The 25,756-nt window shown below is 36.7% G+C and overlaps 1 protein-coding gene across 5 annotated transcripts in view; it reads right to left on the bottom strand.

The window, feature by feature from the left end:
- The window catches only part of pou6f2 (POU class 6 homeobox 2), a 652,592-nt gene that overhangs the window by 583,004 nt on the left and 43,832 nt on the right, over positions 1–25,756 (bottom strand). For 3 of the 5 annotated variants that reach the window (XM_069920651.1, XM_069920654.1, XM_069920655.1), the window contains exons 1-3: positions 21,581–21,824; positions 20,547–20,651; positions 7,654–7,828 (exon numbers count right to left, since the gene is read on the bottom strand). In XM_069920651.1, the coding sequence (XP_069776752.1) occupies positions 7,654–7,828; positions 20,547–20,651 (280 nt within the window). In that variant the 5' untranslated portion in view covers positions 21,581–21,824. Of the gene's footprint in view, positions 1–7,653; positions 7,829–20,546; positions 20,652–21,580; positions 21,825–25,756 lie in introns of those variants that run through there. The other 2 variants (XM_069920653.1, XM_069920652.1) reach the window with 2 other exon arrangements.

The following is a 25,756-nucleotide window of genomic DNA, read 5'->3' as shown; positions in this document are numbered from 1 at the left end:
ATATCCCGTCTGAAATAAGGAGAGCAGAAATGCACACTGTATCCAGGTCTGGCCTCACCAGTACCCTGTATAATTGCAGAAGTACCTCCCTGCTCTCAAGTTCAATCCCTTTTGCACTGAAGGACATCAATTTTTGGATCTCCCTGCTCTTCATTTCCATCTATCTATCAATGAAAACCAACATTCCATTTGAATTCCTGATTACCTGCAGCACCTGCAAAAATCTTGTGATTTATATGCAACACTCCAGGTCTTTCTGTACAATAGTACGCTGCAAATTTTTTTTAAACAAATAAACAATAGTCTGACTTATTACTTTTCCTTCCAAAGTGGAAGATCACTATGTTGTACCCTATCTGCTAGACCTTTGCTCACTAACTTAACCCATATATATCTCTCTGTAGACTCTGTCATCGGCACAATTTGTTTTTCACTCAATTCACTGTCATCAACAAACAAATATGGTTCACTTGGTGTCCTCCTCCTCCTCATTCATGAGTCCAGCACTGATCCCTCATCTTATGCAGGTTGTTTTGTGCAGCATCTTATTGAACCCCTCATGGAAATCCAAGTACACCACATCCATCTGTTCCCCTCCATTTATATTAATTAAACATGACTTGTCCTTCCTAAATCCATGCTGCCTGTGCCGGCCCAATGGAACAATTTCTGTCCTGATGTCTCGCTCTTGAATGATAGTTTCAAACATTTTCCTGACTATAGATGTTAAGCAAACTGGCTGATAATTGCCTGCCTTTTGTCTACTTTTTTTTAAAAATAAAGTGACATTGTATTTGCTGTTTTCCAATCCACTAGGACCTACCCAGAGAATTTTGGAAATTTCCCACAAACTCATCTGCTATAACTTCCAACATTTCTTTCAATAAACTGGGATGCATTTCATTAGGACCGGGAACCCATCTACCTTTGCTTGTCTAAAATTACCTCTTTAGGATTGCAAGTGCATCAACGTCCTCACCTCACTTCACATCCCTTAACATCAATCTTTAGCATGTTACCCATCTTTTTCACTGTGACAAATCAACACAAAATACTTGTTCATCCCCAGTTATTTCTGAATTACGCATGTTAATTCTCCTCTCATCTTCTTAATTATATTTACTACTATTTTCCAGTCTACAGTACATATTTATAAAAACTTTATCCATCTTTATATTCAGTGCTAGTTTCCTTAATTGCTTGCTTCTTGAACCTTCTGTTGCTTTTGAAAGTTTTTTCAATCTTTCAGTTTCCCTACTACTTTTGGCCACTTTGTACACATTCAATTTTATGCCTTCCTTTATTTCGTTATTGATCCACAGCTGGCTATCCCTATCCTTACTGTCCTTGTTTTTAACTGCCATCCACTTTTGTGAAAAATCTCTTGAAAATGTTCCACTGTTCCTCAACTTTTCCGCCATGTACCCTGTGGTCCCAGTTGATGTTAACCAACTCCTCCCTCATTCAATTGTCTTCTCCTTTGTTTAAGCACAAGACATTGGTTTTGGATATTACCTTCTTACTGTGCATTTCTATGATAAAATATCTGCACTCACTCTTTCTGAGAGGATCCTTAACCATGAGATCACTAAATATTACCTGTCTCATTACCCAGGCCCAAATTTAAGATAGCATCAGATTGGACCAATTTTAAAACAGTTAGTGAACATCCTTTTAGGACCAGAACAGACAAAAAAAATCTGTTCAAAGCACAAGACGCATACAGTGAAAGCAAACATTATTGAAAGCTTCCGATTTGAAACTACAGTTTACATAGTTCACTACAGGCCTCCAGTGGTAGGATTCATGCACCGCAATAGATAAATGGGCAGGCAACTGAAAATGCCTGTAACTCAAATATTTTTTGTTAGATCACTAAACATGCTGCAGTGGAACTCAGGCATTTAAAAATAAATCTCTTGCTAAATTTTGCACAACAGTTTATGGATTTTCTATCCATACCAGAAGTAATTATTAATTTCACAATATCACAGCATCAAAAGAGGGACCTAATAAAGCTGAAGAATAACATTGATTGGAAAAGTACATTGGTTTGATTTCAAAAATAAGCAATAATTTCTATTTATAGAGCACCTTTGACATTACAAGGTGCTTTTTTACCTATATATCTATCAATCAAAAAGAAAATCGATGAATCATAAGGAAATAATTAGAAATAGGATTACCAGCTCGATCAATGCTATTGTTTTAAGGATTATCGCAAAAGTTGGAAAGAAAGGCAGTGAAACTGGAATATTCAGGATGAGAATTTCGGGGGGGGGGGTGCTTTGGGCAGTTCAAGGCACAAGCATCGAAGATGAAGTAAATTCATGGATTTTCAAAATGGTAGAATTGGAGGTTGAATCTAATGAAGTCGAGAGTGGTGGCAAAAATAGGGAGCAGAGAGGTCAGAGAGGGAATATAAATGAGGATGAGGATTTTAAAATCACGGAATTGCCCAAACGGAACACAATGTTGGATATTTAGAACAGAGGAAATATGCAAGATAAGACACAGCAAAATAATATTATAATAAAGTTCTTAGAAATTTTATTATAAAGATAATTAGATTATAAGAAATTCATGTTTAAGGTTTAAAAAGTTAGAAATATCCAGTCATTTAAATTAAATATTCACTTTTGAAATGAATTTCTATATTAACCATATCATATCCCTGAAGAGCAAATTAGAGGTGTGATTTTATATTATTTCTAATTTTTACAATATAAAGCACTTCTGAAATTGCTTAATTTAGTTTCCATGTGTTAGATGGCAAACAAAGAAACAGTTACTTTTACTTAGATTGTCGTTGAACACCAGTGGACCACAACTAACTGAACAAGCAGATACAGGTAATGATAATATTTTCATGAACATTGTACAATGTACATAAGCAGCAAAATTCTTACTTCTGCAGCTAAATTTGTAAAAAAAATTATTGAATTAAAAGATAATAAATACAGGATAGATAATAAACATTTGCAGTAATTCAAGTGCAAAAAGGTGACTTGCTGTCAGAACAGCAAAGAAATGTTCAAGAATCTGGTTGCTGTTGAAAAGCAGTTCTGGAACCTACAAGCACTAGTTTTCATGCTTCTGCACCACCTGCCCAAAAGTTGTGACTGGAGTGAAGGAGGTCTTTTAGGAAGTTGGCTACATTCTTGAGGCAGAGTCTCACATAAATGTCTGCAATGATGGAAGGTTGGGGTTTGTGATGGACCTGGCTATGTTTGTTACCTTTCTGGGCACTTGAAATGCCAAACCAGGGTGTAATACAGTCAGTATTCTCACAAAGATTAGCCTATACAGAGCCGTTGTCATACCCACACTACTGTTCGGCTCCGAATCATGGGTCCTCTACCGGCATCACCTACGGCTCCTAGAACACTTCCACCAGCGTTGTCTCCGCTCCATCCTCAACATTCATTGGAGTGACTTCATCTCCAACATCGAAGTACTCGAGATGGCAGAGGCCGACAGCATCAAATCCACGCTGCTGAAGATCCAACTGCGCTGGGTAGGTCACGTCTCCAGAATGGAGGACCATCGCCTTCCCAAGATCGTGTTATATGGCAAGCTCTCCACTGGCCACCGAGACAGAGGTGCACCAAAGAAGAGGTACAAGGACTGCCTAAAGAAATCTCTTGGTGCCTGCCACATTGACCACCACCAGTGGGCTGATATCGCCTCAAACCGTGCATCTTGGCACCTCACAGTTCGGCGGGCAGCAACCTCCTTTGATGAAGACCGCAGAGCCCACCTCACTGACAAAAGACAAAGGAGGAAAAACCCAACACCCAACCCCAACCAACCAATTTTCCCTTGCAACCGTGTCTGTCTGTCCTGCATCGGACTTGTCAGCCACAAACGAGCCTGCAGCTGACGTGGACATTACCCCTCCATAAATCTTCGTCCGTGAAGCAAGCCAAAGATTCAGGTTTGGTGGAGTATCTTGACAAAATGCCAGATCTCCTCAGATTCCATAGAAGTAGAGGCATTGATGTGCCTTCTTTACAGTTGCCTTGATATGTTGCTTTAGGAAAGGCCTTCTGAAAAATGGACTGTGAGGAACTTTTTTCAGAAGTTCCCTTAGCTTCTTCAATACTGTCCCATCAATGCAGCCTCTACTTCCTAAAATCTACAATAAGCTCTTTGGTCTTGATGTGAAGAGCAAGATTGTTGTTCTGACACCAGATTCTCAATATCCATCCTGTATTCTGACATCATTTTCCAAGTTATTTGGCCAACAATGGTGATTTTGACAGCAAATTTGTACATTAATTTGGAGTTGAACTTGGCTGTGCAGTCATCAGAGTACAGGGAATAGAGTTGGGGACTAAACACTCAGCCTTGGGATGCTCCTGTGTTAGCTTGAAGGAGGTGATACTGCCAATCCACACTAATTGGGATCTGCCAATGAAGAAGTAGAGGATCCAGTAACAAAGTGACAGGCAGAGACTCTGGCTCTTTATCTTGGTCATAACTTTTTGCAGGTATGATGCTATTGAACACTAAGCTGTAATCAGTGAACAACAAGCTGATGTGGATGCTTCTGTGGTCTAGGTGATATAACGCAGAGTGGTGGGCCAGCAAAATGGTGATTGCCATTACATCATTTTCCAAAAAATACCTTGAATTTAGGAATACGGAATCTTTCATGAGGTTAACAATGATCCTTTCATATTTATCCTGTGCGTAAACGTTTAGGCAGTAGTCATTGGATGTTCCACATTATATGTGGATTGTCACTTCTTCAAATGAGATTGTTCAGGCAAGATCAAATTTTATACAACCAGCTAGTTTCTTATCAAATAGATATTCTGGAATTCAAACATTCTGTACAAGATTAAGACTGGCTTATTTCTATAATAATAGTACATTCCTAGTATTCTTTAAATCCTTAATAATTCCTTCAACATGAATGCTATCTATCCTTCAGGATTCATTTAATTCTAAAGTGGGATAAAAATGAAAAATTGCTGCAAGCCATCATCTTAGCATTGAATTTTAAAGCTATTTATTGTAGCAGATACACCCATTGCCCCACTCCAATCACTATTGTAAGGCAATTTCTGGAATGTTGCTATTAAAATGCATAGGGAAACAGAGAATAGAAGGATAGAGATCATCTTCAGGCAGAAGATATTTAGTTAAATTTAACATAGTGTTCCATGTAGACATCGAGAGCTTGTTCCTGTGATGTACGATTTATGTTCTATTTTCATATGAAATGAATATGGAGACAGTTCAAAGGAATGGCATTCCCAAATATAAAATTCTGGAAATAGTTGGGGAGCAACTGTAAGGAGAGAGAAGAGTTAATACATGTCACCAACTCTTCATAAGTTCTTTAACAGAGTTACACAATCAGTGAGGGGCTGAATAGCATCATAGTTCTATGCTAATAAATTTTCAAAATTCTTCAAATTACAATCTTTCTTCCACAAGTGGCAAAGGGAAAATTCAATGTGGGTGAAATGGAGCTGTGGAGCCAAATAGCCTCTTCCTCACAAAAAATTACCGGTAATATGAAGACAAATGAAACAAAAATGCATAATAATTTATTCCTCTAATGAAGTGATAAATTAAACCTATCAATACATGATACTAAAATAATTTTGAAGTAACTGAATTCTTAATTTTGTTTTCAATATCTAACACGTTACTAATAGAACCTTTAATTGTGTAACAGAGTCTTGTCAATATTTCTTAAAAGATCCTTTTTAAAAATAAACATGTTTGCATAACAATGTAAAGATGAAAACAGATCATCATGTTCTGAAACACACTTTGCAAACAATTTTGGATTGAAGAACTATGAACAGGATACAGCCAACCGATTCATGTTATCACCAAACTCACAGAAGGTGTTTTACACCAGGCACCTGTGGCAGTCTTTTCTATGCACCTGGTGTTTCAACCCTAATGAGAATTATTCCAAAACCAGGACTTAAATAAATTACTCCCCCCCCCCCCCAAAATTTTAGATATGATCACCTAAAAAATAAACCCACTGTAATTTTCCAACAGATAGAAATTTGCAGCAATAGAAAAGAAAGGTCAGTGACAGAAAGTTTATTGCTTGAAGCAATGGAAGACAAATCTAGAGCATAGAAGAGAGAATAAAAGCATAGAACATGCAAGAGTAACAGAATGAAAGACAGTCAAAGGGATTTCATTGCTTCTTAACTTTGGTCATAAAGAGTCCGATACTGAAAATTGGAATTACATAACTGAACCATTCATTAAAACAAAAATCATCCTGGATATTAAGGATGATGTGATGGGGTGAATTGTATTTGCCACTGTAACTATTGTATTGATATTGATGCCTTTGGATATACTGAAAAATTTATTAACCGCACAGCATGACACTTTACACAGATCTCTCTCTTGTCACTTTGCTTTTCTTAAATTTTTCCACCAGCCCTTATTCCTAGTACTGGAAAAATCCAAATAAACCTTGTTAAACTTGAGCCTTGCAAAGCCATCCACAAATTTAAGTCTGAATCTCATGTCAAGTGTATGGATATAAAACATGCCCACCAGAGGGATCGGGGTAAAAGTGAAGATTTTTTTTAAACTGGCAAGTCTCAAATGTTCACATACTTCTCTTGATGCATAACTGTATGATCTATTATTAATCTCAAATTATAGAACAGTAGGTTTTTTAAATCAAAGAAGTTTCCAGTTTCTGACAGCATTAAATAATCCAGATTTATTCATTTCTGACAAGAATACATCCACAGAAATTCAACACTTTTGAGCATACCAAAAAAAAATCAGAAATACAGATTTTTTCCTTCTTTTTGTATTATATAAATATTATTTTCAGAAATACTCAATAATATCAAGTTCAAAGGTAAGGTTAAAAAAAAATTCCTTGATCCTTAGTTGCATGAAAAGTTATGACCTTGGTCAGTTATGCAACTTAAAAGGGCAAGTAGATATTTTAAATATTAAATTAATTAATTCAATTTCATTCCCTCCATCAACAATTGTACAGCAACCCAATTCCCCTCCCCCCCGCCCCCACCATGACTGGAAATATAGAGACTTAAACCTATATCCAGTTTCAAGAATGAGAAACAAGCTTCATCCTGAATGCAGCAATAATCATTTACAAATGACAGGGGGAATAGACAAATTATCATTAAAAAAAAAATAAACAAATCATTATTGTTTGAAAGAAAAATCCAGAGGATGGAAGAGGCAAAAGTAAAAGGTTAGAAGCACTTAAAAATAGCAGAATGAAAAACATTACAAGAGTTATCAATAGCTTCCAGCATTGGACATAGCATTCTTAACACATAGCATCGAAGTGTCACTAGGCTAAAATTAATGGATTGTGACCTGTTAATTTTAATCTCAGATAGTTCAGCCTTAAGAATTACAAGATCAGATCTCAAGTCTGCGTGGGCAATATTTGGCTTGTTTTCATTTCTGGTGAAACACTATTTTCAGATAGTTTTGGGTGAGATATGGGTGTGGGAAGATATTGATGAAAAATCTTATTTTGAAGGGAAGTAAAATAAATTTGATTTAGCATTAAAATACAAATCCAAATACACAGCATAATTTTCTTCATTTCCTCTCAGCACCAAAGAGAAGCACATCCTTTTCACAGAATTGGAGTATTTCAAACAAACTCACCGAAGAGCTTGCTGGGAGTGTCCTCGCTGTCATTTAATTCCACAGGCACAAGCAGAGACTCATTTAGCTCATTGTCTGAAGTGGTCGCCTTGTCTTCCCCTCTCGATTCCGCATTCATTTCAGCTCGAAGGGACAGCAAGGGTTTGCTGGGATGCTGTCCAGAAATCATAGGATCCTGGGAAAGAAAATGATGAGTGAAACAAGGTTAGCTTTGGCTTATCTAAGTCCCAGGCAGCTCCAGCTGCTATTGCTAGCTGCAGTCAAGTGAAGAGCTATTATAGATTCAATGAGTTTTCTATTACTCTCCGCCTTATTAAAGATCTACTAGCATGCAAGAATTTTATTATGCTTTGTCAAAATACTATTTTTCAAGAAAAGCTAATTAGAGAAAATATGATGATGTTAGGCATGTTGTCCAACATATTTTTAAATTCCATTTAAATGTTCAAAAATTGAATCCTTCTTGTCATCAGCAACAGCACATATTACTTGCGTCGTAACCAGTTTAAAAAAATATTTTACTCTTCACAAATGGTCATCAAAAGAAGACCATGCAATGGAAATAGAATTCAATTTATAATTTAAAAAAAAAGATTGTTTTTACATTTTATTTTTATAAACTGAATTAATAATTCCATAAGTTAGTTCAAGATGTTAACCATTTACGGTTACTTCAGAGAAGATTTTTTTTTAAATAAACTTTTAGAGCTCTCCTTACTTGATTATTGTTTGGACTGTCATGAAAAGCAGGCAAGGAAAGGGTAAGTGGCCTGCGATTAAACTGTCTGACATTTACCTTTGATGACTACAGCTGCTCTTGAAAACCTTCACTGATGAAAACAGAAAGTACTAAACTCCCTAAGCTATCCCTTGCCTATTTATTGCAAAGTTTATGCCTAAATGGTTCCAAGTGAAGAACAGGTGACTAGCATTCATTGTACACTAGATAGTGTTGTGTCCACTCACCACATTGGTCGATGAATGCCTGTGGGTTTTTAATATATTCATTTCTGAAAATAGTATTTGATATGACACATGATAATCTATGAAAATGTTAATCAATAAAAATAGTTTAAGCTGTCATCAAATGCACTCCTCTAGTCAATACTAATATTGCTGCAAACAATGTCACTGTCATCGGGGCTTAATTTGCTCAGCACTTAAATATCGAAGTTTGTGTATCAATGTGCTGGTTTTCAAAGACAAACACATTTTCCTCTTTTGGACTGATGCACTTCACATGCATTTAGCTGCAGCAAACTCTCCCCTTTGAATACCTTGATAGGTCCACTGGAGGGCAAAATTAATACTTAATTGAATCTCACCATCATCAAAATAATCAATACTTCTTTATTATTTATTCTTTACAGTCTGTTGACTGTTTGAAACCTCACAGGAGAGACTGGAAAGGATTCATGATTTTTAACATGCTGTTGTTAAACAATACAATTTTCAATGTGCATTGTGTTTGGGCATGTGGAAGTGCGACTAGGTTAAGTGCACACAGTGAAAAGAAATTAATTTCTGACATCCAAGCACAAAAATAGTGGGGAAATAAAGCATAGCTACATATATGGAAGAAGGTGGTTTCTGAAGCATTTTATCATACCAAGAGCAGAGCTGAGCTTTCATAATGCTGACATTCCTCATCCTGACAATCCTTAACAAGTGGAAAGGATGAGACCACAGATATCATCTTTCATTGCGATCTCTAGCTCCACAAATAATGTGACAGCATTTTTATATTGTTAATTAATAACTGATCCCAAATTTAGTTCTACACACAATTACTTAAACTTGTTTAATCCAATATTACAGACTGGAAATAACAAAACAAAAATTATATTTCTGGTGCTTTGTGTACACAGGAACCTGTCACCACGGAGAGCTTTGTTGAAACGCTGAAGCACAAGCAGTGGCATTTTTTAAAATCGAAGATCATTAAATTAACCTTTAGTGCACCAAATACTTTTTGAGATGTTCACATTTGCTTTCTCCCTATCCAATCTTATTTGTTTTTTAAATGGTCTTCAGTAAGCTTTACAGGTGAGCTCTAAACAAGCAGCATAATTTCTCTGACAAAAATACCATCAAGTAAGCATACTGTTCATTTTATGTTTGACTACTGAAAAGTTTTACAACTGAATATTCATTACCATTCCAAAGAACACAGATTCCTGATGACGTGTATACAAAATAAATACCCAACATGTATCAAAAGGAGCAAGTTTGAAATGGGTCTACAAATACCAAAAGATTACATATCAGTAACCACTTTGTTAGAAAGATTCAAATCAGACCTGCTTCGTCCTAAGGAAGTGCCATACACAAGGTACTCACAGTCCATGCCATACTCCTCAAATGTGCAATAAAGTATTCAAGAACTGCTCTTGAAGAGGATATTACATACATTCAGCTTTCCCTTCTGCACCTGAGCTCAATATTCTTCCAGTTGAGCGATCTGTCTAGCTTTCAGTAGCATAGAATAGTTCAATTGGCGTTCTTTGGCCCATGATAGTTGAATCACTTCACCACTTGCATGGTATGCCATTTTATGACTATTAAACCCTTTACACTGTCCTTTCATGTAGCTTCTTTAGCTTTGAAAAATCAGTGTTTAAAAAGTATCAGGGGAAATTATATGCCAATTTTACCATATTATATTTATGACCTTAAAGTTTTAAAAGTGTAAACCAAAGATCATTGTAAATAAATGTAATGTTGGACATGCTTATTCCACAAAATATTTAGATGCAAATTACTTCAAATAAAATTGTGAAACAAGTTTATTTTTTACCATCTTGCAAAATGTACACCAGCAATGATACTATATTCCATTGTATGCTAGTACCAAGGGACTTCTTGTCAAAGTCAACTTCCAAGACAGCCTCATGGGAACTGTGCTGTATGCATTCTCATGAAAGGTGTAAAAATCTGATTTTCCAAAATGGATCAGTAATTTTCTATGAAAAAAACATAATCGATAAATCTTTGCTAAGTAGATTGCAAAGTAAAATTATTCTTCCATTGACAGCTCATTAGGAAGTCTAAACGAAGCACAGTGTAAGCAAACCACCTCCATACCAAGAGTGTTAGCTGCTAGCACTGTGGTAACACCTAATTGGAGTGCTTTACCACACTAATGAGAGGAATGGAGTGCAATCTTTAAATCTATCTGAAACAAAAATGCAGATAATTAAGTTTAGAAATAGATGATGGAATGAGGTACAGAAATAGAGTTGCAATGAGGAAGTTTTGGCTAGTTGTGTATTTAGCTGGTTCACATTACAGATGGATTTTCATTTAAAAGATCATGCTAAATATTTCATGGTATGGCATTAAATATATGGAATGACCTTTTGCTGCAGCTTGTGTTGCAAAAGAGAGTTATTTACTAATGTTAAGTGATCATTTCAAAACATTAAGAGCAATATGCTTACTTTTCCAGTTGAAAATCAAGCTCTGAATTTCTAATTTTTTTTTCAACATCATCACCATGGGACATCAACCTGCCAGAAATTACTTGGATCGAAAGAAATACTTTCATTGTTTTCTTTGTGTAACTTCTCCTCCTCCCCCCCCCCCCCCCCACCCCTATACTGAAGCCAGTCACGCCTGCACGCTATTGCCACGGTGGCTGATTCAGTTCCCTTCCTTTGCCCACTATAGCTCATGACCCAATCAATATCCAGGTTATGAGGCAGAGGAAGCTAAAGAGAGATTATGCTGATGAGGAAGGTGACAGAATTATCTCAATGGATTTGTTCTTTGTATCACCTTCAATCATTTCCAGTCCTGATGAGCATTAAAATAAACTAACAGGAAACAAAAATGAAGCAAGGCCTGAGTTTTTTTTTGAATAAACAAATAAAGCACACTCCCATTCTGTGGTAAAACTTTGAAATATATCATTATTTAATTGGTAAGATTTGTAAGAACAATTTATTGTTATAAAAAAGTTATTTCAACAGCTACACAGGGACACGAAAATTGAAGCAAAATAAATGATGACTTCAAGTTCTAAATCAGTAAAGGTGTTCTGCTTCTTTCTGACCAAGAAATATCACCAGCCGAAAGATGTGATCCTATTCACAAAAGAATAAAGCTCAAAGAGTTGCCTTAAAGCATGTGCTCCTATAAAGAGACAGCTTATTTCTCCCTGTTCTTTCTGGTTATGCTAATAACAAAAAGCCACATATGTACAGAACCTTAAATTTTTGAATGAACCAATAAAGAAACTCAATAGGCAAAACTTGGTTTCAACTTTTGCTCACCAATTACATTGTATATAAGCAAGAAAAGAATGCATGTCTCACAGTTGGGGAACATGGGTTAAAAAAAAAAACCAAGAATAACTCTGTAGTCACGTATCCAATCCACATCACTTTTAAGAAAGCTATTATGATTAAAGGTTCTCCCCAGGACCTGCATGGGTTTTCTCTGGGTGCTCCAGCTCCCTACCACCCTCCAAAATGTATGGAGTTAGTACGTTAATTGAGTTTCATTAGGTAGCACAGGTTTCATGAGCTGGAAGAGCCTTCTAGTGTGCTGGATCATTAAAATTAAGTTCAAAATTTTAAAAAAATTAAAAGTAGCTGATACTTAAATAAGCTAATTTAATTCCATAATATCCTAATGTTAGATATTAAATAAAACAGATTTTCAAAGTTGAGAGCAGCTTTTTTTCCTCCACATCTTACTTCCAACAGAAATCTTTAGACATCAAACATGAGCTACACAACCATGGCTGAGGTGTGTCCACCATCACACATCACCATTCCCCATTTCCTTTCTCCAATGTGAGTGCACTGCCTTCAATACTTTTTGAGAATCAGTCATTTGTACAAAAAGAACAAACTTTTATATTTCCACAGTTACATCCAGTGTCATACTAATCATGAATTAACTACATCAAAAATTTACATTTGGAATGCATCTTTAATATTATAAAATGGCACAAAGTTAGTTTCAGGCATGCAATAAAATCAAAATTTACACCAAAATGAAAGAGGGAGGAGGAAAACAAGGAGAGATGACTTTAAGCAGCTGAAAGTAGTAAAATTATGTAGAGAGAAGTGGAGGCATGGGAAATTAAGGATGGAATATCAGTGTTTAGGGCCAAGAGAGCTGAAATTTTAACAGGAAAGAGTGGCATGTAGAACATGAGCTCATTTTGAATGCACAGTAAGTTTCTGAACAGTCAAAGAAATTTAGTAAAAGGTGAATTAGAGACAGGTTAAGCACGGAACTAAGATAAACATTTTAAAAATTCAAGTTGTGATGGCCTCAGTCCCACTGTTGGTCAACAACCACCATCCTTCCCATTCCCACTCCAATGATGTGACAAATAAACAAAACTAGTTTAGAATTATATGTACAAGAGATTTAAGTTTGCCAACATATATTAATCTATTGCTTCCATGAGAAAAGTAGTTCATGAGTCAATGGGCCAAATCTTGCTGGCTGTGGCAAATGTGAACAAAAGGAACAGAATTAAATCCCAATCTAACACAAGCACCCTGTAAGGAAGGGACTTAATGTAAGTTGTGTTGGAGAGACTCTGTCCAGTAGCATGCTCCAGTGTTGGTGAGATTTCTCACATTACACTCACCTCAAGAAATCACTAGTCAGATCTTGTGCCAAGTCAGATCTGGCAAAGAATCTAAAATCCGACCGATTCCCCAGGCCTGGGGAGATTCAGAAGTACCCAGAGATTTTAATTATTTTGAATTTGCTAAAGACTTAATTATTTCCAATGCTTTAACTTTTTGAAAATGCAAAGAGAAATTATTTGCATAAATATTAATATTTTTAAAAACGTCTCTGAATGACAACTATGAGGGAATGCAGTTTTCCTCCCTGAATTTCAGGAGCTTTGTGAAGGTAGGATTTCCATACTAAGTTATTCAAGGCCTTGTTGCCATGTGACCTCATTTGAGGGTGAAGATGACAACTGAGATAAAGTCCCCACATCCAGCCAAAGTCAACATGGGTGAGCAGTCTCCAGGGAGTCGGTCAGCTCCAGCATGATCTGTCTGAATGATCTTAAAATGGAGCATAAGCCAGTGAAACATACTTAATAATGTTGCAAGATGAATTATGCGCAGATAAACTAAGAGATACATTTCACACTCTGATTACTGCATATAACCATCTACAAAGTCAAAGTTATCCTCATCCAATCAATACATCTTTCACAATTACATTTCACAGAAGTGAGCTCTTCAGTGGAATCCAGTTAATGCATGCACATCAATTGAAAGATGAAAAAGTTCTTATGCAAGTCTTTCACCACTTTTGGATGTCTCAAAGGTTTTCACTACCAGTGAAATAGGTTTGAAGTATAATTACTAGTACAGCCAACTTGCAGACCAGTTATGTCTCCCAACAGTGAATGAATAGATCATCCAGTGTTAATGTTCATTTGTTAAGGAATTATCATTGTTTAGAACTCCAGAAGTATTTGCTTGCTTTACTAAAAACAATTATTTCACCTTCATCTGGAAAGACAAATGCCTGAATCATCTGAAAGATACCAATGTTTGGCAGTGCAGCACTCCCTCTACACTACTACTGTAATAACAGAGATTGTTAACCCATAACATTTTATCTTAGAGATCCAAGAATGCCATCATTAGATCTCAGCTAATTCTCCTCTGGAACACATATATCACTTAACAACATTGATAAAACATCTTGGTTAACAATTCAAGAGACTATTCAACATGATTAAGACCTGAACTTAGTAGGACTGACCTTATTCTCTTCAAATTCCACATGTATGTGGCATCTCTCTCCTCAAGTATCATTCTCAAGCTTTTTTAAAAAAAAAACTTAATCTTAGGTGTTTTCTCCAATTTAAAAATCCACGATTATTTTATTTTAATAAACTTTGCACCACACACCAAAGTTGACCTTCGCTCCATCCACTACAGTGACAGAGAACCATTTCAGTTCTGTGTCATGCTCCATACTCATGTCTTTCCATGGCCTTATGTACTATCCCACCAAGACCACCTGCAAATTGGAGGAACAACACCTGATTTTTCATCTGGGCACTCTCCAACTAGGTGGCATTAACACCGACTTTTCTGGTTTCTGCTAACCTGCTCTTCTTTTTCCCCCTCTTCCTTTCCCTCTCCAGTTCTCCTCCTTCCCTCCCTTTCTTCCTTCTCCACCTATCATCTCCTGCCTTTACAATTACACCTCCCCCTCCTTACTCTTTTGCTTGGACGCCTGTTGACATTTTTTTCATACCCTGATACATTCTTTGATCTGCTGAGTTTCTTCACCATTGTGTCTTTTTACCACAAAGTTGACACCAATTTCATTCAACACTTTGGCTTCATACTAAAGAATCAGGTCTAATCTCATCCAATGCTAGAGACAAAGGCATACTTATAATTCATCTGGTTTTGGCAAAAGTAAATATTAACTCAACAGAAAGAAAATATTGCCCAGACTTGATATATCATTATATTAATATATGGCTAGAAAGAAGCAAGAATGGGAAAGTACACATTCTCAGACTTAAATGTCCCCAGATTTTATGGCCTACCACTAATACATACTGATGCTGCAACAATTAATTAGCAGCTAATCCAGGCACAACCAACATCACAAATGTTGCTGGATGTAGCTCAGTCACCACTCCTATCCTTTCCCTTCTCACAATTTTGCAAAAATTGTAGAAATGTCAGTTATTCACAATTGTTTTTGTTGGCCTGCATTGATTAAATGTTCATATATTGAATGAATTTCTTTATTCATACAATTTTATAAACTATATATAAAAATCACAGAATTTAATATCAATATAATTGATTTTGCTGAAAGAAATGAGACTTTAATATATTTTCCAGTAATTCACACTTAACTTTCTTCTCAGTTTAAAAAACCTTCAATCTTATTTTGTCATCATATTATAAGTTGGATATTTTACTTTACTAGAGCTGTATCAAATTCACTGTCTGCTAATTTACAGTATACTTGAAACTGTACGGCAATTAATGCTATTATGTATGCAAAATGTGTATTTTAAAATATGCAAGGTTTGATTATATAGAGGTCTTTCTATATCCTGTGGAAAGATACAAAATCTATCCAAGACAAGCCCTCAAGAGACCCCTTCTGTGTCTTTTTCATTTCATAAAATTAGTTTTGCCACTTGGAGGTAGCAGTTAGTCTTTTTGTCTTTCCACTTCAAGGTTTTTTATGTTCCAGAATGTGCAAGGTGATCTATGAAGCTAAAATTCTTGGGCACTTCTCTTGGAGTTTATTGGTAATTACAATGGAAGGTCATTGGGAATGAGTATTTTCTTTTTTTTAAAAAAGTCTGTAAATGTGATGCAAATTACTGATATAGTCTTACCAAACTCAGCTCACTATTCATACATTAAGGAAGGGATAGAATCAACTGTATTTAATGGGTGAAAGGAACGAAGGCAAAAAGTAGACCGAGCTAACAAATAAACATTGAAAATATATATACTATTTTCTGAGTTCATATTAAAATGAAGAACTATCAGAACTGAATAAAGCTATATTTTGCAGATACAACATCTTTGTTAAGAACTTCATTAAGAAAATATCTGAAATTTTTTTTGTGCAAAGAAAGATGAATTTGAAATAGTGCAAGCTCATCTGACAACTCAACAATAACTCACCAGAAATAAAAAAAATAATCTGGACAATGTTTACTGCTCATTCTACTTCTAGGAGGATTTTAGTACACAGTAGAAACATGCAAGACTTTTGCCCAAGAATTTAATAAATTCAAGTAACATAGAAATTAAAATTATTTTCATCTCACTTTAATTTCTTGAATAATGTAGAATATTTCCTTCCTAAACATTCAAAATCTACCATAGATTTTCACTTACTTAAAAATAAACCAAATAAACTAAATAGACAGTCCCAATTCATTTGTCACACCATAATTTTTAATTACAGATTCTGACAAAAGGTTTATTTTAATGTAAAAATGAAAATATATTGCAGCCTTATTAATAGAAAATAGCAGCTCAAAAAAGATATTTATTGCTCTTTTAATTTTCCTCTGCAGTATTGCACAGCAAAGCATTTATTTTTCCCCCCATGTTGTTTAAATACAATTGTATATTTATCAAGAATCATTTATCTTTACCTTCCAATTTTAGTATTAGGATTCACAAAGAAATTCACTCAGATTTAACATTGGAAAATTAGAACAGAGTATATGGAACAAGAAGTGCAAAGAAAATCTCATCCCTTAACTACAAAATCAATTCACTAAACCAGTCAAAGAGCATTGCAAAGGAACATGCATGTTTCAATCTTTATGGTTAATATTATAAATATAGTTATTCTTTCAATGTTGTTCTCCAGATTTTAATCAGACCAGTCCTCACAACTTACACACACATGCCTGTGTGCGTGTGCCTCTCTCACACACTCACCCAGCCTTTCAGCTTCAAGTCAGCGCACTTTTATTCTTTCTGTTCCTCATTTAACAAGCATTGCTGTATTATGTTTTTCATACCCAGCAAACATACAAATGCACAGCTAGTCCAAGCCCTCAGGCCCAGGGATCATGATGGCATGGTTGGAGTTTTCCCGGGGGAGAGCAGTGTGAGAAGGGTGACTGGACGCTGTAACCTGCCTGCCTCGGCTGAGACATAAACAGGAGGGTAGTAATACTGATGAACATACCTGTCACTCAGAGGATTTAGCCTCACTCCGATTGAAACAATTGTGGAAAAATTTTAAAATAGGAAATCTGATGAAATCTGACAAGAACACACCAAATAAGTAATGCACTTCAGTACAACATCATTTAAATCATATTTTAAATAACTGATTTGTAAATAATAATTTGAATATTGCATAATCACACAATTGATTATTAAGTGTATTTTTTGAGCATCAATTTTCAATTAATTTTTGACCTTAATCTATTATAACAGAGCTAATTTCAGTCTATAGCTAAATGAGCAATTTTACCAGTAAAATGGTCATCCAATTATTGTAAAGTTGCTTGTACAAGGGAAAGTTAAGAATGCTATTTAAAAATTAAAAGGCCTTTGGAGAGTCTGGAAGCTTTTTCTACAGAATTTACTTTTATATAGCAGTTAGTAAATACGCTAATCCTCTGGTGATGGGAAATATTTTTTCTTTAGTCCCGCAAGGTTTCAGTTCAAGACATGTATTCATGGAAAAGCGCTAAAAATGTTTATATTTCCTCATTTCAATTCTGTTCATCAATGTAATCAATTTTTTAAAATTCTAATTAATATGAAACAAAATAAATTAGTTGCAAAATCTTGTTTCTCTAATAAAGCTATTTCTTCAGCTATTGTATTCGCAAGATCCAAGTATTCAAAGTTCTGGTGTCAAATCGAAAGTTTGAAGCTGATTTTACATATTAAATCTTTGAAAAGTAAAATTACATAAAGGTGAAGTATTCATGGGCATTTTGTTAATAAAACCAACATTTTTATTTAACAGCTAACTATCAGAAATTATATTTTTGCAGCATTCAGTAAACATATTATTTGGATGATTTTGCTATCAATATGTAGACTGTTACGTGCCATGAGCAATAAAAGATTTTTACTATCTGAATAAATCATACTGGACTCCTACATTTCCAAATGGTGCTATTCAATAATGAATCATCTGTGGTTATAAAATTTTCAAAATAAAAATTATACTGAAAAGTAAATGCAAAGGTGCAAAGGATTTTCATATTTCATATAGTGCAGAACATGTTAATAATATAATTTAAGTGTTTATTCATAATGAAGAGGGATCATTGGAACTACATATGAAATAATAAAGAAAGAAAATCAACAGACATGTGTATACACACACAGAGAATTTGTTTAATAACAATTTAGCATTAGATCTCCATAAAAGCCCATAACATCTCCCTCAACAAATATGACCTTTACAGAGATTAATTTTCTGAGATTAGGTACCATGACATTCATTTTCTGTAGCTCAAGAAAGTTAAACACTAACAGTACAATACTATGTACTAACAGTACAATACAAAATTTTCAATGTTAATAAATCGATGTATCCTTTGTATATTATGATATGGTTGGACAAATTGGGAACAAAAATCAGCTGAATTCTGCAAATGGAATGAAGCCTTGTACAATTTTTTAAAGTCAGGTCTAATCCATTACAAGACTGCCAATTTGGCTGCACGATGTAGCCCATAACATCGGCAAGCATGCTATTCAAATTAGAGAATAAATTCAATGCTTTTTTGCTGCTGTTACTACTGCTAATCATTAACATTAATTAATACGATTCTTCAAAATAACTTTTTTAATATTTGGCATTTTGTGTTTGAAAACTTGGCAGAATAAATCATTTAACCACTCGATCAATGAACTTTAAGCCATTAAAATGATAATACTCTTATTATCTATTTATTTACAAGAACAGAGAATTAGGCAGCTCAGACTAACTCCAGAGAAAAGCACATTGTACTTGTGCTATACTGCAGAGTTTTAAATGCACTATGTTATCATTCATAAATATTCCCTAATCTCTAGTTAGAATACGTGAATGCTTTAACATTTAAGTAATTCAAGTTAATAACAGAGAATATCCACAGCACTGAGTAAAAAAGGGCATAACATAAAAAGTACGTCAAACAGATATGAATGTTTGGAATATATGTATTGCAGGTAGCAAATATTTGAATGACATTATGCACAGATGAAAACTAATCATGTTTGAAAGCAGGACACTTACTTTTGAGGACCAATATCAAAAAGAATGTTTAAACAATTATATTTTCTGTGAACAGTACATTTGCTCATTAAATCTGCTAAGGCAATGAGTGGTCAAGCTTGCATTTCAATCACAATTGAAGCTCGTCTGTATCAATTTTCTAACAAGCTGAGATGCTTTCAAGTAACATGTTTACAGAAATTTTACACATTTATACTGCTGCTCTTGCACCTTCAATGTCTAAAATTAAATAGTGATATATTTGTCCTTAACCAAATGTTTTATAATTTATTTTCCAAATTTTACAATCTTATCAAAATATTCTTAGAAAATGCTTATTTTATACAGCCTGTTCTTAACCAACCTTCCTTACCCAGAAGAGCATAATTCCACCAGTTCCTGTGATTATATGCAGATAAACAAGAAGATTACAAGCCTGGGATTGCTTTATAGATGATTGGTGCTTAAAAGCAACGGGCTCGAATCGTAGAACTACTCAGAATACAAACAACACAAGAAGCACTAGTGACCCATCTGGTATCCTGTAGACAAAGACGAAATGGCTCTAAAGCCCAGCATGTGAGGCCTTTGAGAAATATTCTTCTGGCATTTCATCACAGCAGCCCTAGACCAGTTTATCTTGGTGGCTTGAGGGAGTAAATAGAGCTGTTTATTAAAGCTACTCTGCTGTATTACATTAGACGCAGCAGACCACCTGGACCTTTTGGATTGTTGAGGTTTTTTTAATTTGCGGACTGGCTTCTGCACAACAGGAATTATTACGTTTACTGAGGTCATAGCTCATTTAGATTAGAGGCAAAATCCAGAAGGCTGAGCAACATAGCAAAACACAAGTATAAAACTATAAATCACTCATCAAGATATCCAAATGCAGGTCTTTACACCCCCTCAGTTGTGTTCCACAGATATAAGCATGACAGTCAAAAGGGGTTATGATCAATTAATATTAAGCAGTAAATAGTAATCAAAAAATGCAAATAGTTTTACTCCTTAATTCTCAGATGTTGAATTTCTTACAAAAATTGCTGAATGTAACTGCGGACCAGATAGTAGAAGAAAGGCATTGTAAATATGAATTATAGGAATCAAACTATTATACCCCATGGAAAAATAAGAGAGGAGTTGAGAAATGGCTGACTCCATACCTGACCAATTACAGCATGCATGGTCCCTGTATCCTGCTGGGCCAAGAGATCGCTATCCATCACACATATCTTGTGAGGAGCAGAATGGGGGTTTCTGCCATGCATCTGTCAATCAATGCTTGCAGTCAAAATCATCACCAAACAGAGGCAAAAAGCAAAAAGTCAAGCTGCTTCACCAAATAGGATTGAAAAAAAGTCACATGACAGCAGTACACAGACAGACACACACACACACACACACACACTGCCTGTATTTCCTGCATTTCAGTGACCTTGCTTCAGAACAGCAAGATGCAGGAATATGAAATCTGTCAACAAGCCTTTGTTTTAAAGGCTTTATTTAGAAACACTACTACTTCTATAATTTTGGTTGAATATTTTTTTAAATTTATGATTAGAATCTTAAAGTTGACATTGCACTAATTGGCTTAAAATAGGCATTTTTTTTTGCCCTTGGTTTAAAATAAAGTTTGTGTCGCTCATCACCAGACTTTATATTTAAATAAGGCTATTTTTAAAACTGCAGTACATGAAACAGAACGGTGAACTAGCGCCGAGTTTAAACAGCGAACGGCCAAATAGCTGTCAAATGGAAAACGTCTGCCACGACGGGAAAGAAGTCGCCACAGTGAACGGGCTCGATTGTTGACACGCCGAGGTGCAACATCAGATGACCGTCAACCACCTTTCGATCTGTTCATTTTTAAATCAAGTTGAAGCAATTAAATCGGAAGTTATTTCAATTTAAATGGGGACTTTTCAACACTTGGGCATTGCTGTGGGAGAGCGTTTTCACCATGCAACATTAAGTTTCCGGGCATGATTCATTTTTTTTCTGGGGCAAGAAAAAATCAAATGTGCGTTTGTCCTATTTAATTTGCTTCCTATTTCTTCCGTGCTCAGGCAGTGTCAAAATATGGACGGGTGAACTGCAGCAGCCAGGGTCCAGCGGATGGTCTCAAACTCCAACCCTCTGGGACAGATTCGAAAACCTCGTCAGGGGAACGGTTCCCAGCATCAGCTCTTTATTTTACCTCGGCGATAATCCCAGCCACGCCCGCCAGCTGCAGCCGGACCAGCCTTCAACCGCCGCCAAACTACTCTCGCTCTGGGGGAAGATGGTACATGATTCAGGGGCAGTTTGAAAAGTTTAATGACGAACGAAAATAGGGGCTCCCGTTTTAAAATCAGGAAGCGATCCACGCTGACATTCAGTGGGGCGGACCATCCGGGGCGCAGGCCCGCCGCGAGGAAGCGGGCACCGCACGCCGCCCGCGAGCCCGCGCCGGACGCACGGGCGCGCGCACCTGCCCGAGGCGGCCCCTCGCGCACACCTGCAGCGGCGCCCAGCACCTGGAACGCCTCAGTCCAGCACAGCCGCCTCGGTCGCAGGCACCCGACCGGCCACGCTGGGTTCCTCTCCCCTCGACCGCACACTTGCACGCCCTTTCACGCTCGCAACGATGCCGCCGAACTGTGCCTGGGTTTGCAGACTCCGTGACGCCTGATTCTAAAAATCCATGGAATGACATGCTCAGTCATCCCCACCTCAGCTGTCTATTTTCCAGCATGGAACAGACCCTTGGGCACAACAGGTCATGTCGACCAAGGGGTCTTCCTTCCCCAGTCATAGCTCTAAACCAGTGGTTTTCAAACTTTTTCTTTCCACCCACATTCCACTTTCAGTAATCCCTATGCCATGGGTGCTCTATGATTAGTAAGGGATTGCTTTAGGTGGTATGCGAGTGGGAAGGGAAGGTTGAGAACCACGGCTCTGGACCCAATCGTTACTGAAATAGTTTGCTTGAGAAAAATTGTCATTGGCTCATTTCCTTTGGAGTTCTGAAACTGTGCACATAACGAGTCAACGAAAACAGTGGTTTTCAAACTTTTTTCCCCCACTCAAATAATCCCTCATTAATCACAGAGCACCTATGGCATAGGACTTATTAAAGTGATATGTGAGTGAAAAGAAAGTTTGAAAAACACTGCTCTAAACTTTTCCTGTCCTCACACTTACCCAAATCGGTTTCCAAAGATTTTAATTTGATTTACTTCTCTCACTTCAGATGGCAGTTTATTCTATTTACTCACACCCTGCTACAGCTGTCAGTCCCTTGAACCTCAATCTGCCGCAATCACTTCTGCCAACAGTCTTCAGATTGCACCATCTCATCTGTATGTGTTTTATTTATATTTTTGCATGTACTTGTTTCATAATTTTTAAAAAATGACTTGCACTTTCATATCTGCCTCATCTATCAGATCCTGGATTTGAACAATTTTTCACCCTTCAACTATCACACACTCTCTAATCTGCTTTAGCTATCATTTCTGGGATTGAACACTCTCACATTGGTTTCATTGTCTGCCCAAAAATTACACACCATCTCACACCTTTGTCTCATTCACTTCTTAATCCCACTGACAGGACCAATTTACTAGTGAAATATAATCTATATGAAGCCTTATGGGATCAGGTCAAATATAGTAAAGATCACCACCTAGTTATCCTCTGTCAGATGATGAATCAGTGCTCTACACTGAACAAAACTTGAAAGAAGCATTAAAAGTAGCAGACACAGAATGTAAAATGGAACTTCAATTAATAGTGGGTTGGAAGCACTGAGGTTGACTGAGTCAAAGAGGACACAAATACCAGATTTAGTCTATAGCTAGTAATATGTGAACTAATGTGAGGGATAAACCTAGTTGACATCATTCTCACCAATCTACCTGTGGCAGATATTTCTGTCCATGATTGCACTGATAGAGGTGAGAATAATTAAATGATGGCATCAGTGGGGTGACACAGAGACTGTAGAGTGCAATGCAGAATCACAGTTGGGAGTAGTCAAGAGGCCCACAATATGTGGCTTCCCATTGGAGCAGAGCAGAAATGGAGAATTATCCAGGGCATGTTTGAGCGCAATTATCACAGGGAATTTTAATCTACGTGTTGATTGAATGAACCAAACTACATTGGAAGAATTTATGGAGTGCATCATGGTTTGCTTCAAGGAATAGTTTGTTACAGAATCTTTCTGGAAACATGTAACTTTATATTTGGACATGAAAAACTAAAAAGGATTAATAAGATATTTTGTGGTTAAAGGAGCTGGTAATGTCATTAAAAAGGGAGAAAATTGATATTCAGAGCAACCTCTGCATTCTGACTGGGTTAAGAAATCACAGAATATCATCCAAAAAAATTGAGTTACAAAATAAACTTTGCTCTAATGGAATAGGTTTAAAAAAAAATCAACACAAAATATTTCTTCAACTTGCATTCTTTGACACCGATACAGATGACACAATTATCTGTTAAGGAAGATAATAAACATGGTTTTCTTGGAACACAACTGCCCTCCAACACCTTCTTAATGTGGAGTTTGCTAGGAATATCAAAATAAACAGCATGTTTTCATGGATATACAAAATATATACAGGTACATGGGGGAAAAAAAAGCATGGCTATGGACCTCTAAGAAATGAGGATGGTGAAAATGGAAGCAAATAAATGGTAGGTATGTTAATACATTTTTGCACCAGACTTTACCACAGAGGAGACTGCAGGAATCTCTTACATAGGCAAATTTTAAATAACAGACGAACTTGCAAAGAAAAACAAAAAAATCACATTACAAGGTTATAATAGGGAAACTTACAAGACTAAAGAACATAAGACAAGAAGATGTAGGAGCAGAATTGGGCGATTGGGCCTATCAAGTCTGCTCTGCCATTTGAAACATGGCTAGTGTATTTTTCCCCTCAACCCCATTCACCTGCCTTCTTCCCATAATGTTTGACACCCTTGCTAATCAAAAACCGATCAACCTCCACTTCATGTACTCAGTGACTTGGCCTCCACAGTCATCCATGGCCACATATTCACCAGCCTCTGGCGAAAGAATTTTCTTATCATATCTCTTTTTATTCTTAGCCTGGGCCCTCTGGTCCTAAACTCAGGCACAACTGAAAAAATATTCTCCATGTTTTCTCTCCGCTGCACTTTCAATATTCTCTATGTTGCAATGAGACCCCTCTGTATTATTCTAAACTCCAGTGAGTACAGGGCCAAAGCCATCAAATGCTCTTCTGGACCCACTCAATTCCAGCACATCCTTTCTTCGATATGGAACCAAAGACTGATCACAATACTCCAAATGTGGTCTCACCAACACCTTATAAAGCCTCAACATTACATATTTAGATTTATATTTTAGTTTTTTCAAAATAAATGCTAACATTACATTTGCCTTCCTTACTATCAACTCAATTTACAAGTTAACCTTTAGGAAATCCTGCACTACAAATTCCCTTTGGACCTCTGCTTTCTGAGTTTTCTCCCCATTTAGAAAATAGTGCACTTTTTTTTAAAAATTCCTTCTACTTCTGTGCATTTCCCTATGCTGTATTTCATCTACTGATGAAATACTTCAATCTGAGGCGCCTGCAAGCCCACACCAAGACACAAGAGAAACTTGTCCGTGAACTACTCTTTGCAGACGATGCCGCTTTAGTTGCCCATTCAGACCCAGCTCTTCAGCGCTTGACGTCCTGTTTTGCGGAAACTGCCAAAATGTTTGGCCTGGAAGTCAGCCTGAAGAAAACTGAGGTCCTCCATCAGCCAGCTCCCCACCATGACTACCAGCCCCCCCACATCTCCATCGGGCACACAAAACTCAAAACGGTCAACCAGTTTACCTATCTCAGCTGCACCATTTCATCAGATGCAAGGATCGACAATGAGATAGACAACAGACTCGCCAAGGCAAATAGCGCCTTTGGAAGACTACACAAAAGAGTCTGGAAAAACAACCAACTGAAAAACCTCACAAAGATAAGCGTATACAGAGCCGTTGTCATACCCACACTCCTGTTCGGCTCCGAATCATGGGTCCTCTACCGGCATCACCTACGGCTCCTAGAACGCTTCCACCAGTGTTGTCTCCGCTCCATCCTCAACATTCATTGGCGCGCTTTCATCCTTAACGTCGAAGTACTCGAGATGGCAGAGGTCAACAGCATCGAGTCAAACCTGCTGAAGATCCAGCTGCGCTGGGTGGGTCACGTCTCCAGAATGGAGGACCATCGCCTTCCCAAGATCGTGTTATATGGCGACCTCTCCACGTGACAGAGGTGCACCAAAGAAAAGGTACAAGGATTGCCTAAAGAAATCTCTTGGTGCCTGCCACATTGACCACCGC

The sequence above is a fragment of the Narcine bancroftii genome, chromosome 2 (assembly GCF_036971445.1).
Source record: "Narcine bancroftii isolate sNarBan1 chromosome 2, sNarBan1.hap1, whole genome shotgun sequence".
NCBI lineage: Eukaryota > Metazoa > Chordata > Chondrichthyes > Torpediniformes > Narcinidae > Narcine > Narcine bancroftii.
The sequence above is the reverse complement of the archived record's forward strand: the minus strand, read 5'-3'. Positions and strand labels throughout refer to the sequence as shown.